This window comes from Monodelphis domestica, chromosome 1 (assembly GCF_027887165.1).
Source record: "Monodelphis domestica isolate mMonDom1 chromosome 1, mMonDom1.pri, whole genome shotgun sequence".
Taxonomy (NCBI): Eukaryota; Metazoa; Chordata; class Mammalia; order Didelphimorphia; family Didelphidae; genus Monodelphis; species Monodelphis domestica.
In genome coordinates, this window is record NC_077227.1 from 40,550,839 (window position 1) to 40,568,066 (window position 17,228).

Here is a 17,228-nt window from a genome sequence, read left to right on the forward strand (position 1 = left end):
GGTCCCAGCTTTGGGGCACCAGCTGAGCCCAATCCCATCGGGAACCCTCAGAGCTACTGAAAGGACAGAGGGCTCAGGGCTGGCAAAGGGGTGGCTCTGAAGAGCCTACCTTGAAAGTAACCCGGGCCAGTTTCTGGGCACTCAACACAGACTGTGGAAGAGGAGGTTGCTGCTTTTCTTTTTCTTCCTTTTTTTGGCTCCGGGATCATTCGGCCCACACCACCTGAACCTAATCCCATCAGGAGCCATCAGAGTCCAGGAAAGCCACTACCCCTCCCCCCTTAGAGAGCAGGGTCTTCTGAAAGAACCAGCTGAACCTAATCCCATCAGGAGCCCTTAGAGCTGCTGAGAGGACGGAGAACTCAGGGCTGGCAAGGGGGTTGCTCCGGGGAGCTTGCCTTGAAAGTAACCCGGGCCAGTTTCTGGGCATTCAACACAGACTGTGGAAGAGGAGGTGGCTGCTTTTTTTTTCTTCCTTTTTTTGGCTCCGGGATCTTTCGGCCCACACCACCTGAACCTAATCTCATCAGGAGCCCTCAGAGTCCAGGCAAGCCACAACCCCTCCCCCCTTAGAGAGCTGGGTCTTCTGAAAAAACAGAAACCTAGAGGCAAAGTCAAGATGGCAGCCTAGAAGGAGCATAGACCTGGCAGCCTGGCCAGAGCTTTAGAGATCCTCCATATCTGTTCCAGCCGTCCAGGAAGTTTAAAACTCAGAATAAACCCAGCCCAACTAAGCTGAACTCAATCCCATAAAAAGTCTCCAGAACACAGGGAAGCCCAGGCTCCCCACCCATCCTCATTGACTGCTGGACTTTAAGCCAATCAAAAGCCTCCAGAGGACAGGAAAGCTCAAACCCCCAACAACCCTCCCTCAGAGATTACACCAAGAGATCCTCTGTTAAAGCTCCAAGAGGGGAGACTGATAGAAGTCCCTAAAAAACAAAAAAATGAGAGGAACAAGAGCACAGACAAATACAGGGAGGAAAGAAGGGGTGAATTTGAACAAACAACAGAAACAGAAGAAAGAAACTACAATAGACAGTTACTACTCACCAAATGGAACAGAGGGGGAGAGATCAGCAAACTATAAACCAGAAATCCCAGCGAATTGGATACAGGCTGTGGAAGAACTCAAAACACAACTAAGAGAGGCTGAAGACAATTGGGAAAAGAACTTAAAAATTAAGATAAGTCATCTGGAAACAGAGGCACTTGAACTAAAACAAGAAAATAGTGTCCTGAAAGCCAAAATCATCCAGCTGGAAAATGAGGCAAAGGAGATGAAAGATAAGGCAAAGGAGATGAAAGACGAGATAAAGAGGATGAAAGACAATCTTCAAAGAAACTCAGACCAGAAGGAAAAAGACGACCAAAAAGCCAAAGATGAAATCCAATCTTTAAGAACCAGAGTAACTAATTCTAGTAACAACTAGAATCAAGTGACCTCACAAGGCAGCAGGACACTATAAAACAAAACAAAAAGAATGAAAAAATTGAGGAAAATGTGAAGCATCTCATTCACAAAACAGACGATTTAGAAAATCGTTCAAGAAGAGACAATTTAAGAATAATTGGACTACCAGAAGACCACGACAAAAGAAAAAGTCTGGACAGAATATTAGAGGAAATTATCCAGGAAAACTGTCCCGAAATCCTAGAACAAAAGGGGAAAGTGGAGATTGAAAGAATCCACAGATCACCCCCTGTTTTTAATCCCCAACTGACAACACCAAGAAATGTTATAGCCAAATTCAAAAACAATCAGATAAAAGAACAGGTATTACAAGCTGCCAAGAAGAAACCATTCAGATACCATGGAAACATGGTGAGGATAACACAGGATCTGTCTGCATCCACACTGAAGGACCAAAAGGCATGGAATATGATATTCCGGAAAGCAAGGGAATTAGGCCTACAGCCAAGAATAAAATACCCATCAAAACTGACTATATTCTTACAGGGAAAGTATGGTCATTTAACACAACAGAGGAATTCCAAGCATTCATAAATATAAGACCAGACCTGAACAGAAAATTCGAAGTCCAACCACAGAACTCAAGAGAATCATCAAAAGGTAATTAAAAAAGAAGGGAAAAACAACAACAACAACAAAGGTTTTTTTTTTAAGAGACTCAATAAGTTAAAATGATATGTATCCCTATAAGAAAAGAGGTCATTGGCAACTCTTAAAAACTGTTGCTATCACCTAAGCAGCTAGAAGAACTACACTCAGAGGGAACAGTGACAAACTGTATAGGATGAAAGGACAAGACATAAATAGGTATATAGAGATATGCATGCATAAATACATATACATGTGTATGTATATATATTTTTATATATATACATGACTAAAGCTAAAAAAGAAAAGAGGTTATGACTAAAAGAAATGGGAAAAGAAACAAATGGGGGTAAATTTATATGTCACAAAGAAGCTCATGGCGGGAGGGGGGAGAACATCGATACACTGGAAGGGTAAAGAGGTTGGAGATAGGAAATATTCAACTCTTACGTACTTTGAAACTGACCCAAAGAGGGAAGAACAATCCAATCCATTGGGGAAGAGAATAGATTTGTGCCCTATAGGGGAGTAGAAAGGTAAAAAACAGACTGGTGGGGAGGGAAGCAGTACAAGGGAGGGAGAGGGTGGGGGGGGATTTTTAAAAAGACTACAGGGGAAAATAAGGGAGGGAATAAGAAGGGAGGGGGGTAGAAAGGGAAATACAAGGGGGACTGATTTAAAGTAAATCACTGGACTAAAAGGTAGAGCTGAAGAAGAAAGGTTAGAATTAGGGAAGGATATCAAAATGCCAGGGAGTCCACAAGTGACAGTCATAACATTGAACGTGAATGGGATGAACTCACCCATAAAACGTAGACAAATAGAAGAATGGATTAGAATCCAAAACCCTACCATATGTTGTCTCCAAGAAACACACATGAGGTGGGTAGACACCCACAAGGTCAGAATTAAAGGATGGAGTAAGACCTTCTGGGTCTCAACTGACAGAAAGAAGGCAGGAGTGGCAATCATGATATCTGATAAAGCCAAAGCAAAAATAGACCAGATCAAAAGGGATAGGGAAGGTAATTATATTTTGTTAAAAGGGACTTTAGATAATGAGGAAATATCACTAATCAACATATATGCACCAAATAATATAGCACCCAAATTTCTAATGGAGAAACTAGGAGAATTGAAGGAAGAAATAGACAGTAAAACCATATTAGTGGGAGACTTGAACCAACCATTATCAAATTTAGATAAATCAAATCAAAAAATAAATAAGAAAGAGGTAAAGGAAGTGAACGAAATCTTAGAAAAATTAGAATTAATAGACATATGGAGAAAAATAAATAGGGATAAAAAGGAATACACCTTCTTCTCAGCACCACATGGCACATTCACAAAGATTGACCATACATTAGGTCACAGAAACATGGCACACAAATGCAGAAAAGCAGAAATAATAAATGCAGCCTTTTCAGACCACAAGGCAATAAAAATAACGATCAGTAATGGTACATGGAAAACCAAATCAAAAACTAATTGGAAACTAAACAATATGATACTCCAAAATTGTTTAGTTAGAGAAGAAATCATAGAAACAATTAATAATTTCATCGAGGAAAATGACAATGGTGAGACATCCTTTCAAACCTTTTGGGATGCAGCCAAAGCAGTAATCAGAGGTAAATTCATATCCCTGAGTGCATATATTAACAAACTAGGGAGAGCAGAGATCAATGAATTGGAAATACAAATAAAAAAACTCAAAAGTGACCAAATTAAAACCCCCCAGCAGAAAACCAAACTATAAATCCTAAAAATTAAGGGAGAAATTAATAAAATTGAAAGTGATAGAACTATTGATTTAATAAATAAGACAAGAAGCTGGTACTTTGAAAAAACAAACAAAATAGACAAAGTACTGGTCAATCTAATTAAAAAAAGGAAGGAAGAAAAGCAAATTAAAAGCATCAAAGATGAAAAGGGGGACATCACCCCTGAGGAAGAGGAAAGGCAATCATTAAAAATTACTTTGCCCAATTATATGGCAATAAATATACCAATTTAAGTGATATGGATGAATATATACAAAAATACAAACTGCCTAGACTAACAGAAGAGGAAATAGAATTCTTAAATAATCCCATATCAGAAAATGAAATCCAACAGGCCATCAAAGCACTCCCTAAGAAAAAATCCCCAGGGCCTGATGGATTCACCAGTGAATTCTATCAAACATTCAGAGAACAGTTAATCCCAATACTATACAAACTATTTGACATAATAAGCAAAGAGGAAGTTCTACCAAACTCCTTTTACGACACAAACATGGTACTGATTCCAAAACCAGGCAGGTCAAAAACAGAGAAAGAAAACTATAGACCAATCTCCCTAATGAATATAGATGCAAAAATCTTAAATAGGATACTAGCAAAAAGACTTCAGCAAGTGATCAGAAGGGTCATCCACCATGATCAAGTAGGATTTTTACCAGGGATGCAGGGCTGGTTCAATATTAGAAAAACCATCCACATAATTGACCACATCAACAAGCAAACCAACAAGAACCACATGATTATCTCAATAGATGCAGAAAAAGCCTTTGATAAAATACAACACCCATTCCTATTAAAAACACTAGAAAGCATAGGAATAGAAGGGTCATTCCTAAAAATAATAAACAGCATATATCTAAAACCATCAGCTAATATCATTTGCAATGGGGATAAACTAGATGCATTCCCAATAAGATCAGGAGTGAAACAAGGATGCCCATTATCACCTCTATTATTTGACATCGTACTAGAAACACTAGCAGTAGCAATTAGAGAAGAAAAAGAAATCGAAGGCATCAAAATAGGCAAGGAGGAGACCAAGTTATCACTCTTTGCAGATGACATGATGGTCTACTTAAAGAATACTAGAGATTCAACCAAAAAGCTAATTGAAATAATCAACAACTTTAGCAAAGTTGCAGGATACAAAATAAACCCACATAAGTCATCAGCTTTTCTATATATCTCCAACACAGCTCAGCAGCAAAAACTAGAAAGAGAAATCCCATTCAAAATCATCTTAGACAAAATAAAATACCTAGGAATATACCTCCCAAGACAAACACAGGAACTATATGAATACAACTACAAAACACTCGCCACACAACTAAAACTAGACTTGAGCAATTGGAAAAACATTAACTGCTCATGGGTAGGACGAGCCAATATAATAAAAAATGACCATCCTACCCAAACTTATTTATCTATTTAGTGCCATACCCATGGAACTCCCAAAAAATTTCTTTACTGATTTGGAAAAAAACCATAACAAAGTTCATTTGGAATAACAAAAGATCAAGGATATCCAGGGAAATAATGAAAAAAAAAACACTAATGAGGGGGGCCTAGCAGTCCCAGACCTCAAACTATATTATAAAGCAGCAGTCATCAAAACAATTTGGTACTGGCTAAGAGACAGAAAGGAGGATCAGTGGAATAGACTGGGGGCAAGTGACCTCAGCCAGATAGTATACGATAAACCCAAAGATCCCAGGTCTTGGGACAAAAATCCACTATTCGATAAGAACTGCTGGGAAAATTGGAAGACAGTGTGGAAGAGATTAGGAATTGATCAACACCTGACACCCTACACCAAGATATATTCAAAATGGGTGAAAGACTTAAACATAAAGAAGGAAACCATAAGTAAATTGGGTAAACACAGAATAGTATACATGTCAGACCTTTGGGAAGGGAAAGACTTTAAAACCAAGCAAGACATAGAAAGAATCACAAAATGTAAAATAAATAATTTCGACTACATCAAATTAAAAGGCTTTTGTACAAAGAAAACCAATGTAACTAAAATCAGAAGGAAAACAACAAATTGGGAAAAAATCTTCATAAAAACCTCTGACAAAGGTTTAATTACTCAAATTTATAAAGAGCTAAATCAATTGTACAAAAAATCAAGCCATTCCCCAATTGATAAATGGGCAAGGGACATGGATAGGCAGTTTTCAGATAAAGAAATCAAAACTATTAATAAGCACATGAAGAAGTGCTCCACATCTCTTATAATCAGAGAGATGCAAATCAAAACAACTCTGAGGTATCACCTCACACCTAGCAGATTGGCTAACATGACAGCTATGGAAAGTAATGAATGCTGGAGGGGATGTGGCAAAGTGGGGACATTAATTCATTGCTGGTGGAGTTGTGAACTGATCCAGCCATTCTGGAGGGCAATTTGGAACTATGCACAAAGGGCGATAAAAGAATGTCTACCCTTTGATCCAGCCATAGCACTGCTGGGTCTGTACCCCAAAGAGATAATGGACAAAAAGACTTGTACCAAAATATTCATAGCTGCGCTCTTTGTGGTGGCCAAAAATTGGAAAACGAGGGGATGCCCATCAATTGGGGAGTGGCTGAACAAACTGTGGTATATGTTGGTGATGGAATACTATTGTGCTAAAAGGAATAATAAAGTGGAGGAGTTCCATGGAGACTTGAACGACCTCCAGGAAGTGATGCAGAGTGAAAGGAGCAGAACCAGGAGAACATTGTACACAGAGATTGACACACTGTGGTATAATCGAATGTACTGGACTTCTCCATTAGTGGCAGTGTAATGCCCCTGCACAATCTGCAGGGATCAAGGAGAAAAAACCACCATCCATAAGCAGAGGACAAACTGAGGGAGCAGAAACACCGAGGAAAAGCAACTGCCTGACTACAATGGCTGAGGGGACATGACAGAGGAAAGACTCTGAGCAAACACTCTGATGCAAATCCTAACAACATGGCAATGGGTTCGAGTCAAGAACACATATGATACCAGTGGAATCACGCGTCAGCCACGGGGGGTGGGAGGGAGGAAAATAAAATGATCTTTGTCTTTAATGAAAAACACATGGAAATGATCAAATAAAATACTATAAAATTAAAAAAAAAAAAGGTGTGTAAGCCAGAGGACGCCCACCGAAAGCTATGCCACAAAAGGTATGTTGGTATATGCCTGGCAGGTAGAGCAGGCTGAATACACTTTAGAGGCTATGGTAGTTATACCAGGGGCTATCCATACTCTCTTAACAGAGTCCACGATGCCCTGGTTGCCAAAATGACCATTTTTATGAATAGATTGGCAAATTTGGTTATAGAAACTTCTAGGGAGCAGGGGTTTTCCTTCAGATGATACCCATACTCCATTAATCTGTTTTGCTTTAAATTTTTGTTTCCATTTTTCCACTTCCTTTTCATTATAGGAAAGTGACAAATTTAAATCATCAGTGGTTGTTAATGTTAAAATTAATTCAGGCCCTTCTATGGCTGCTAGCTTTGCAGCGGCATCTACTCAATCATTTCCTCTAGAGACAGGGTCAGTGCCACCTGTATGGGCAGAGCAATGAACTAAAGCTAGGGCTTCAGGAAGCTGGACAGCAGAAAGAACTTCATTAATAATTCTGCATTAGCTATAGATTTTCCAGCTGAGGTTAAAAATCCTCTCTGGAGCCATAGCATTCCAACTGAATGACAAATTCCAAAAGCATATCTAGAATCCGTATAAATTGTTGCCTTTTTATCCTTGGCAATTATACAATCGTGCTTCAGAGCTATGAGTTCTGCTGCTTGAACACTAATGTTACATGGTAATGAAGCTGACCATTCAGTGGCAAATTCTGAGACTACGGCAGCTCCAGTGTATTGTGTGCCATCCCTCATAAAAGAGGAACCATCAGTAAATAAGATCAGATCTGCATTGTTTAAGAGAGTGTCCAATAGATTATCTCGAGGCTTTTCTACCATGGACACTAATGTTTCACAATTGTGTAATGGTTCTCCTGAAGTTGGAAAATCTGGAAGCAAGGTGGCAGGGTTAAGGGTTGTACAACATTTTAAGGTAATGTTTTCGCTATTTAATAAGGTTATTTCATATCTTGTAATTCTCTGATCCGAGAATGCCTGTGTTCTATGCTTTAGCAATAATGCTTCTACCTCATGTGGGAACAAAATTGTTAATGGACATCCCAATACTAGATCAACAGTTTTTGTCACTAGTAAGGCTGTAGCAGCTACTCCTCTAAGACATAGCAGTGCTTCTGATGCTACTGGGTTAAGTTGAGCAGAATAATAAGCAATTGGGCGCTGATAAGGTCCCAAAGTCTGAGTTAAAACACCAGAAGCTATTCCTTTTCACTCATGTACATACAAAGTAAATGCCTTATAATCTGGGATGCCTAGAGTAGGGGAAGACATGATAGCCTTTTTTAGATCTGATAGAGTTGACAAGTGTTCATGCTCTAATTTGAGGGGTTCAGGAACCTAATCCTTTGTTAATGCTATATGGGGTTTAGTAATTTCCCTATAGCAAGGAATCCATTGTCTGCAAAACCCTGTTGCTCCTAAAATTGCTCTCAACTGTTTCTTAGTAGTAGGAGTGCTTAAATTTTGAATATTCTCAATTCTTTTTGGAGAAATATAACGAGCACCCACAGTCAGGACGAATCCCAAATATTCTACTTTAGGGAGACACCACTGAACCTTATCCTTTGAGATTTTATGTTCTCTTTTGTGCAATTCCAAAAGAAGGTGTTTACTATCTTCTTGACATGTTTCTGCTTCTGTTGAAGCCAAGAGTAGATAATCTACATATTTGATCAATTTACTATTTTTAAATGTTATATTGTCTGTGTCTTGGATCAAAATTTGCTCAAATAAACTCGGGCTTTCCACATAACCCTGTGGCAGAAGACTCCATGTAAAATGTGAGCCCTTCCAGGTAAAAGCAAAAATATGCCTGGAGTTCTCATGTATAGGTATGGAAAAGAAAGCTGAGCACAGGTCTACTACTGTAAAGTATGTAGCTGTGCTAGAAATAAAGGAAATAATAGTATTTATGTTAGAAACTGTAGTAGTAGTAGTCTCTCGGTAACCGAGGATGACTATTGTCTTTGTGTGTTTTTGTGCACAAAGACACTTGTGCATGAAGATTTAAGTGGAAAAGTCAATGCACAGAGACAGTTCCACTCTCTCGGCATTGGAAGCCTGGTTCCAGTGGCACAAAAAGTCGTTACACCTGGAGACTCCCTCAGCTGCAATGAATGGCTGTGTTGTCTTTTGTGCTCCAACATGCCCTAAGCACTCCACCGTGCTTTGCTGCATCGCCATCTCAGCCATTGAACTTTCTTATTGGTTTCTTCCATCTGTTTGGCCTAAGCAGTGTTCACAAGCTGGGTGAGCAAAGCCCTGGTTCACTAGGGGTCCACAATGACCTGATGGCTACCCTCACAAGGTTTCGCCGGCCTGTTGAAGCTGTTGCCTGGGGTGTGGCCGCTGCCTCATGCTAGCAGCTACTGGGAGCCACAAGTGAGAGCTGGGTATCAGGTGAGGGTCAGAGGTTGGAGAGCTGCCCTAGGAGGGCACGACAAGCCTTCCATACCAGAGATACTACTTCTCCCTGAGCACCCCATACACCTATGTTAGAAACTACGGAGTGTCTTTTTAACATGATTATTCACCACCCTCAGATCCTGTACAAATCTATAGAGGTACTTGCCATCAGGCCCCCTTTTTGGTTTCTTAACTGGCAGGATGGGCTGTTGTATTCAGATTTGCAAGGGATTATTATTCCCTGATCAATTAATGAGTTAATAACTAGTGTACTACCCTCAATTGCCTCCTTTGAGAGGGGATACTGCGGAAAGGAAGGAGGTAGACTAGATTTAATTTTTATCTGCACAGGAACAGCAGAATTAAGTAAGCCTACATCACAAGAAGATGTGGCCCAAAGAGACTCCAGTATATCCTTAGATATTTCAAAAGTGGAAGGCTCTTTTGTCTCATGGTTCTCTGAGAGAAGTACAGGAAGTAAATTTAAGGATTCCTCTGGTACTTCCAATGTTAAAGAACCATCTGGGGAGCAAGTTGTTGTGGCTCTGAGTTTGCATAGAAGGTCCCTCCCCAGCAAATTTAGAGGGGAGTCAGGCATTGAAAGAAAGGAATGTTGTACCTCTGGGGGTCCTACAGACACCATTCTAAGTGCAAGTTTTTTAACTCTTTGGGGTATTCCTGATACTCCCACTACACTTTGTGTGTCAATGGAATAACAATTTAAATCTTGTACATTCTTCAATACAGACCTGGTAGCTCCAGTGTCTAAGAGGCAATCATTATAAGTGTTACCCACCTTTAAGGTAACATGGGGTTCATTAGTATGGGGAGGGCAGTGGGTGGGGACAATGGGTTGTAGGACATCAGGGTACGGAAAATCAAAGGTTGTATCCTCTGATTCCTGTGCCCTAGCCCACTCCCCCCCCACCCCCGGTGGAGAAAATTTCACCTTTTAAGATTGTTATAATGAACAATGGCCGCCAAGGAATTTACTTATGAAATTCCTAAAATGAAACACTCAAGTCAGAATGGAGTTTATGGAGGTTTAATCACAATGGGAGTAGGGAAAAGGAGAGGGAGAGAAGGAGAGAGGAGAAAAGGGAAAGGGGTTACTCAACCTCTGACCAAGGCAGAGGGAGTTTAGGCCCAAAGGCCAAGGTGGAAGGAATTAGTCCTTGACTCACGTGACCGATCTGAAGGGAAGCTGTCTGCGGGCCTCCTCTCTGTTCAAGCTCCTAACACCCACTGCTGTCTCACTCTCTCCACAGGAAGTGCGCAAATTCCAGAGGCTATTCCCTACCTCACTTCCTGTGCCTCACAAGTGCCAATGATGGCTCTAGCTTGGCTAAGGACAGCCCAGGTGGGCAGTTAGTTATTTCTGATTTGTCATTGACTAGCACATGCCTGGGTAGTGTGGGTGTGCACAATTTTTGGGTGCTAGACCAAGATGGAGACTTTTAAAATTCACCCCCCGACACCTTCATTGTGTTTGGGATATATCTTGGGCATCCCCTGAAGGGCACCCCTCTGAGGGTCATTAGCACCTCGAGTATTTTTTAGACGAGCACCATTTCTTATATATTGTTGTTGGGTATTATCATTTTCTTCATTTTGATCATTGTTGTTATTTTCCCAATTCCTATTTCTAAAATTCTGGTTTCTAAAGTTCTTATTTCTATATTCATTATAGTTATTTCCATAATCATCGTTATAATTTTTAAAATTTCTAAAATTCTGGTTTCTATGATCATTATCATCATTTCTATAGTTATTATTTTTAAAGTTGTTATTAAACTGTGTATTCCTTCCAATCATCTTAAAAAAGGTTTTACATTCCATCATTTTGTGGCCCTTCTTCTCACAGAAGTGGCAGGTTACTGATTTATTTGTGAATTCCCACAAAGGGGCTATAGTCTAGTCTCTCCCTTATTTTTCAATTGTCTCTTTAACATTTCAATTTCTTTAAGTCTTCCACTAAAATATTGCCTTCCCCAGGTCTTTTTACACAGCCTTTATAAACATAGGTTGCTACTCTCCTCAATTCTTCAAAGTCCATAGAGTCTCAATTAGGACAGCTAGTTTTAAAGTAGTCTTTTAGCACTGAACAACAATTCTCAACGAATTGCCTATGTATTTGCTTAATGTCTCTTTCTCTGGATAAATCAAGGTCCATATATATATTCCCTACGTCAATAAGTCTGTCCATAAACTGGGAGGGTGTTTCATCAATATCTTGTCGGGTTCTTTCAAATTTTGACCATTTTTCAGGTCGATCAGAGCAAGCTCTCATGGCTGTCAATAATGCTTCTCTGTCCTGGTTTAGTTTTGTGTGATCTAGTTCAACATTGGGGTTCCAATGTGGATCTTCAGTTGGCCAATAATGTCCTCTTCTACCTCGTTTTTGATTAGCCAGAAAGACGATGTTATTTTTCTCTCCCTTTGTCGAAAATGCTTCTAAAAAATTCTCAACATCCATCCAAGTAGGGTCAAAAGTTCTGAATATGTTCTCTAATTTTTTAATAATTAATATTGGTTCTTCCTCAAATGATGGCATATCTTCCTTCAATTTACTTAAATCCTCAGGGCTAAAAGGTGTATGATGTCTCACAGATACCAAGTTTCCATTTTTATTAAAAGTGGGTACTTCCCTTAAAGGAAATAACTTATCTGAATTATTTGGTACTCCTGTTTCTAGGCTTCTTGCTCCATTCTCAGTGGGGTAAGTATGAGAAATAGAAGAGTTGGGCACATTGAGGGAGAGAGTTTGTTGTTGTCTCATAGTGCCAGAAAGATCAGAGGTAAGAAGGATCTGAGAATTGAATTGAGCAGGGTGGGAAGGAGGAGCTAAGGAAGAATTGTGAAAGGATACAGAGGTGTTAGGGTTGGAGGAATCAGCAAGGTGTGATGTGGAGGCATTAGGATCAGAAGCATGGGTGGTGTGTAAACTTAGAGTGGATTGTGTAGGGCTAGAAGCATGGGTGGGGTGTGTACTTAGAATGGATTGTGTAGGGTCAGAAGCATGGGTGTGGGGTTGGAAGCATGGGTGGGGTGTGTACTTAGAGTTGAGGGTGTGGGGTCCAAAGCATGAGTAGTGGGAGGAGTGGGTTGGCTAGAACTAGGGTTTTCTGAGGCTGGTGGGGCAGGGGGAGGGGTGGGTTGGTTAGATATAGGGTTTTCTGAGGCTGATGGGGCAGGGGGAGTGGTGGGTTGGTTAAAAGCAGGGAGTTCCAAGGCAGAGTTGGCAGGAGGAGCAGTGGGTTGACTAGGAGGGTTATTTTCCAGGGCAAGTTGGGACAGAGATTCTGATAATGTTCTTAACTCTCTTTTAATGATTTTAAGCTCCTGCTAAGTATTTAGTTCTGCATTTTGTTGAATGTTAGAGGGAGCAATTGGTTGGTTTGACTGAGAAATGAGTTCTTCAAGGAGATCCAATATTACAATTACAACAATCAAAAACTCAAGGGAAAGTAGTATGTCAATTAGATTTTGCCATAAGTTCCATGGATTGAGTCCTTTCAGAGAGACAAGGAATTCTGTATTTATAAGATTGGTCATGGAGCTGATGAGCCAGCTGTTAAGTAAGTTGCAGATCAATGCTTATACTAAAAAAAAAAGTATTTACTGAAATGCTAGTTGTTAACTAAGTTCTGAACTGGCTGTAACTCCATATTTCTAAAGTAAACACATGGGGAGCAGGACAAGGCCAAAACTTTCCCAAGGTTTGTCTTAATCTTAATTTAGGCAGTTGTTCCCTAAAGGAAAGGAGATTTAAAAATGTTTTTTACTCACTCGCTCTTGCAGCTGTGTTCTTCAAGCCAAATTAGCAATGTTTAAAAAAAAACTGACTGATAGAGCAAAGAGAGAAAGGAAAGAGATTTCACAGAAACTTTTTGAGGGTTTTCTCACCAACTTCGTGGTCAGCCATAAACTGTAATAATTAAAATAGTGGAATACATAAACTGTAGTAGATATAAGAATGGTTGTTAAAATTGTGACCACAGAAAATATGGTTTCAAGACAAGGTGGTTGCCAGGGAAAAATTCCCAATTACTAAAATATACCCAAGACAGCTGGGTTTTATAGAGATTTTAATTAATACAAAATTAAGGAATAAATGAAAGAGAGAGAGAGAAAAAATAATAGGAAAAGGACTAGACCAGCTTAGGCCAGCCTTAAGAGAGAAATCAGTCAGTTTTTTATCCACTCACCACAGGATTTGTCCCAAGCAAGATTCTAGTGTTCAGAGAGACACCAGTTCAGCCAGCTCCATCTCCAGAGAGAGATTTTTCTGACAGACTTGATGAACTAGGATCTAGATATCTTGGCACAGACCTTTCCAGAGAATCAGATGTTAGACTGATTTTTTGTATTTTGTAAAGTACAGCTCTCAAGATATTAAGAACTATTTTACAAAAGTAAAGTAGTAAGAGAGAGTTTAGTAGAGAAGTAGAGAGATTAAGGAAGGAAAAAACTGCATTAGAGGAGAGATTAAAGAAAGAAAAAACTGATTTAGAGGAGAAATTACAGAAGTAAAATGCTTAATTAGAGAATAAACTAAAAGAAAGTGGTGGAATACAGACAGAGGTCATAGCTCCTTTAAAGGAATACACAAGGCAACCAATGGCTTGCTCTTTTTGTGGGAAAGAAGGTAATGTTGCTCTGAATTGTAGGAGGAATGAGGACAATAGAAATTGTGGATGAGATAGACCCCCCTTTACTTGATTGTATTTTAGTATTAGTGATAATTTTGAGCTAATCAATATTGGGATTCTAAAGTGATCAGTACAATCCCATCATAATCCTAATTGCAATTAGTATTATTCATGGTTTTTATAAGAATTTCTAATTGATAGTTTTCTAAAGCATAAAACTGCTTGCAGAGGGATTTTCAGTCCCTTTTTTCTTAGTTACAGTGCAATCACTTTTCTTAGTCATAAGATGCTGACCTCTGAGTTTCATGTCCAGATATAGAATCAACACCTACACCCTTCACTTTTTGGAATTAACCACAAGCAACATCCTTCTCCCCCGAGATCAAATGAGTCTCATGTAATAGTCTTAATGTTTCTCTAAATTAGGATAATGCCTTGTGATCTATCCTTTGGACTAATATGGAGTTTCCTAAATGAAGTAACCAATCAGCTTTGCTATTAGGTAACTGTTTCCTAAGTAGGTCAAATGATGCTATATCTTGTGATAAAAAGTTTATACTTGTAAGAAAATATTCAGAACTTTATTGTAAACATATATAAATCAGTCTCTCCCATTTTTCTAGGTCCTTGATGACTATCATGATGTGTGATGCTCAGGGTCCAGTTTTGTTGGGGGACTTGGCACTTTTCCAATAAAAAACTACCATAGTTTGGAAGATTTTACTTATTTTATCTAAATTGCTTATCTCAAAGAGAAAATTTTTGCAACAAAACAGAAGTTGGATGAATTATAATAATGACAGAAACCCCAATAGGGCTAATAATTTGAATGAAGCAAATCATAACTGACACTCAAACATCCATCATGGGGCTTGATCTCACTGTGTGCAGTATGGGAACCTCTCTCAATGTGGGAAGGCCCAGAGTAATATACAGAGATATTCATGATGGTATGAGGTGGGAAAGGAATCCTGGCATTAGAGATTGAATTAATGCCAGTTATCACAGGCCATTCTCTTCCCCACAATAAAGAGCCTCACATGACCATGAAAGTTGGGAACACATATTATGATTGCCACCTGATCAGTTTGGCTGAGTAAACCTGATTCTGAATGTAATTCTATTGGTTCTTTAAATAAAGTAGGTGTGTCAGGAACATCCCAAAATGTCCCAAAACTCTCTAATCAAATAGTATCTGTGGAACCCCTATCAGTAGAACATTCTTTCCTTTAATGCCTGATTCCCCTATAAACTTGTTAGGGAGAGATCCTTTATGCAAAATTAGAGCCACAGTAACAAGCTCCCCAGATGGTTCTATGATGTCAGAATTGCCTGAGTAATCCTTAACTTTGTTTCCAGTCCTCCTTTCAGACAGCCATGGGGCAAAAGAAACCCCCACCTTAGAAATCCCAGCTGATATACCTAAGTTTCTCTGGACCACATCTTCTTCTGATGAAGACCTACTCAATTCATCTGTTCTTGTTCAGATTAAAACAAAAGGTGACCCACATTCTTTCTTTCCCTAAGACTGAAGATAAAATCAGACCAAGGAATCATACTTCCCTTTTTGCCTCAGACTTTTGTCCTCTTTTTCTTTTGTAAAATGGCAATTTTTTATAATCCGGTATGCCAATGGATAAGTACAATATTGTTGCACTTATTCTGCATGCTTGTAAGACATAAGCCACTTTAATTTGACCCTGCTCATGATTCAAGGATCTGTTACAGTTTTATTTATACTCATAATTTTATACATATAGGATTTTGATGTATATGTATTTTTACCCAGAATTTAATATTTTTCTCTTCTATTTGGTTTTTTTGGGGAGTTTAGGGTTTTTTTTTGGGGGGGGGGGAATTAATACATATACCTCATAGCTCTGTCATGTATTCTAGGGTAATTTGAGTGTTGGTCAACAACTTCCTGAGGAAGGGATTGTATATTTATCCTAAAATCCAAGGTTTTAGATCTTTTAAAGCAATTTTAGGAACAGAAAATCACCAACTGTAATGATTATTTATGAAACAGACACTGATGCTTCTTAGGGGATGATGTTTGATGGTCTAAAGGAGCTAGTTGAAGAGGAGGTGAGGTGTTGAGTGGTAGAAGCCTTGATGAAGAGGCTCCTACTCTCTGTCACTCTTCCTGGGTTGTGCCGTCAAGGGGCATTACTCAAGAAATTGGGGTTCTCCTGTTATGAGTGGGTGATGGGAAGATGAAGGAAAGTCTCCCTGATCAGGTGGTATAAGGTGTACCCCCAAATTCCCTTGAACAAAATGGTCAGAAGGATAAGCCTCTCCCAGTCTTCTAACTCGGCAGGGGAGGAGTCTTGATCTGCGGGTTATGGCTGATCTGTAGCCTCAACAAGTTGCTTTCCCTTAACTCCTTGAATAAGCCACTTGAAAATATTTGACTGTGAGTAAAATGATTTAATGGACAATGAATATAAAGAAAGATGGGGAGCTGGGTTGAGGACATTGGGGTCCCTGATTTCTAATCCCAAGAGGTCCTTGCTTCTGGCAGCTGCAAAGCAAAATCCAGAATTTCACCTCCCTTTCCCTCTATCTCTCACTCCTAATTTAGTACAACAGAGTCAAAGAATAAACAGAGTAGGTGCAATAGCCTAAGGGAGAATCTGGCCCTCTCTGGCTGAGAATCCTAGACCTTCACAGGTCTGAAGAAACTTGACACTATAGTTAGAAGTTATACAATGATGGTGAAATACTCTACAGGAGAAATCCTGGAGCTGGACACTTGGAAATCTTTGGTAAGACTTTTGGCCAATCTCTGGTAAGGTGAGATATTTCCACTCACCTTGAAATCCCAACACCAAGGGCTCTGAGTTCCTCCCAGAGTTCCCCCAGGTTCCTCCCATGATCCTCTATTACCAACAGTCTCTGGCTGTCAATCATCTCTTCATTAAATGTTCCATCTTTTCCTTTGCAACCTGCCCTTACACAACATCCTGAATCAAGAAAAGTGGATCTTCTATAGAAGACATTATAAGGATTTCTATAGAAATCACACACTACATCAAAAGATCCAAAGTGAACTCTGGGATATAAGGAACTGAACTAAAAGAGGTTGAACAAATCATTTATTCTGAATGTAAATTTATGCCAAAAGGAATGCCCCCTAATTGGGTTTTTCTGAATGCATCTGTCAATCATATTTTT

At 39.4% G+C, this 17,228-nt stretch overlaps 1 protein-coding gene across 1 annotated transcript in view; it reads right to left on the bottom strand.

Annotated features, from left to right (window-relative positions):
- The window catches only part of LOC103104884 (beta-microseminoprotein-like), a 43,002-nt gene extending 26,038 nt beyond the window's left edge, over positions 1 to 16,964 (bottom strand). Inside the window, exon 1 of the mRNA XM_056815157.1 lies at positions 16,867 to 16,964. Coding sequence (XP_056671135.1) covers positions 16,867 to 16,964 — 98 coding nt within the window. The remainder of the gene's footprint in view (positions 1 to 16,866) is intronic.
- Positions 16,965 to 17,228: the final 264 nt, after the last annotated feature.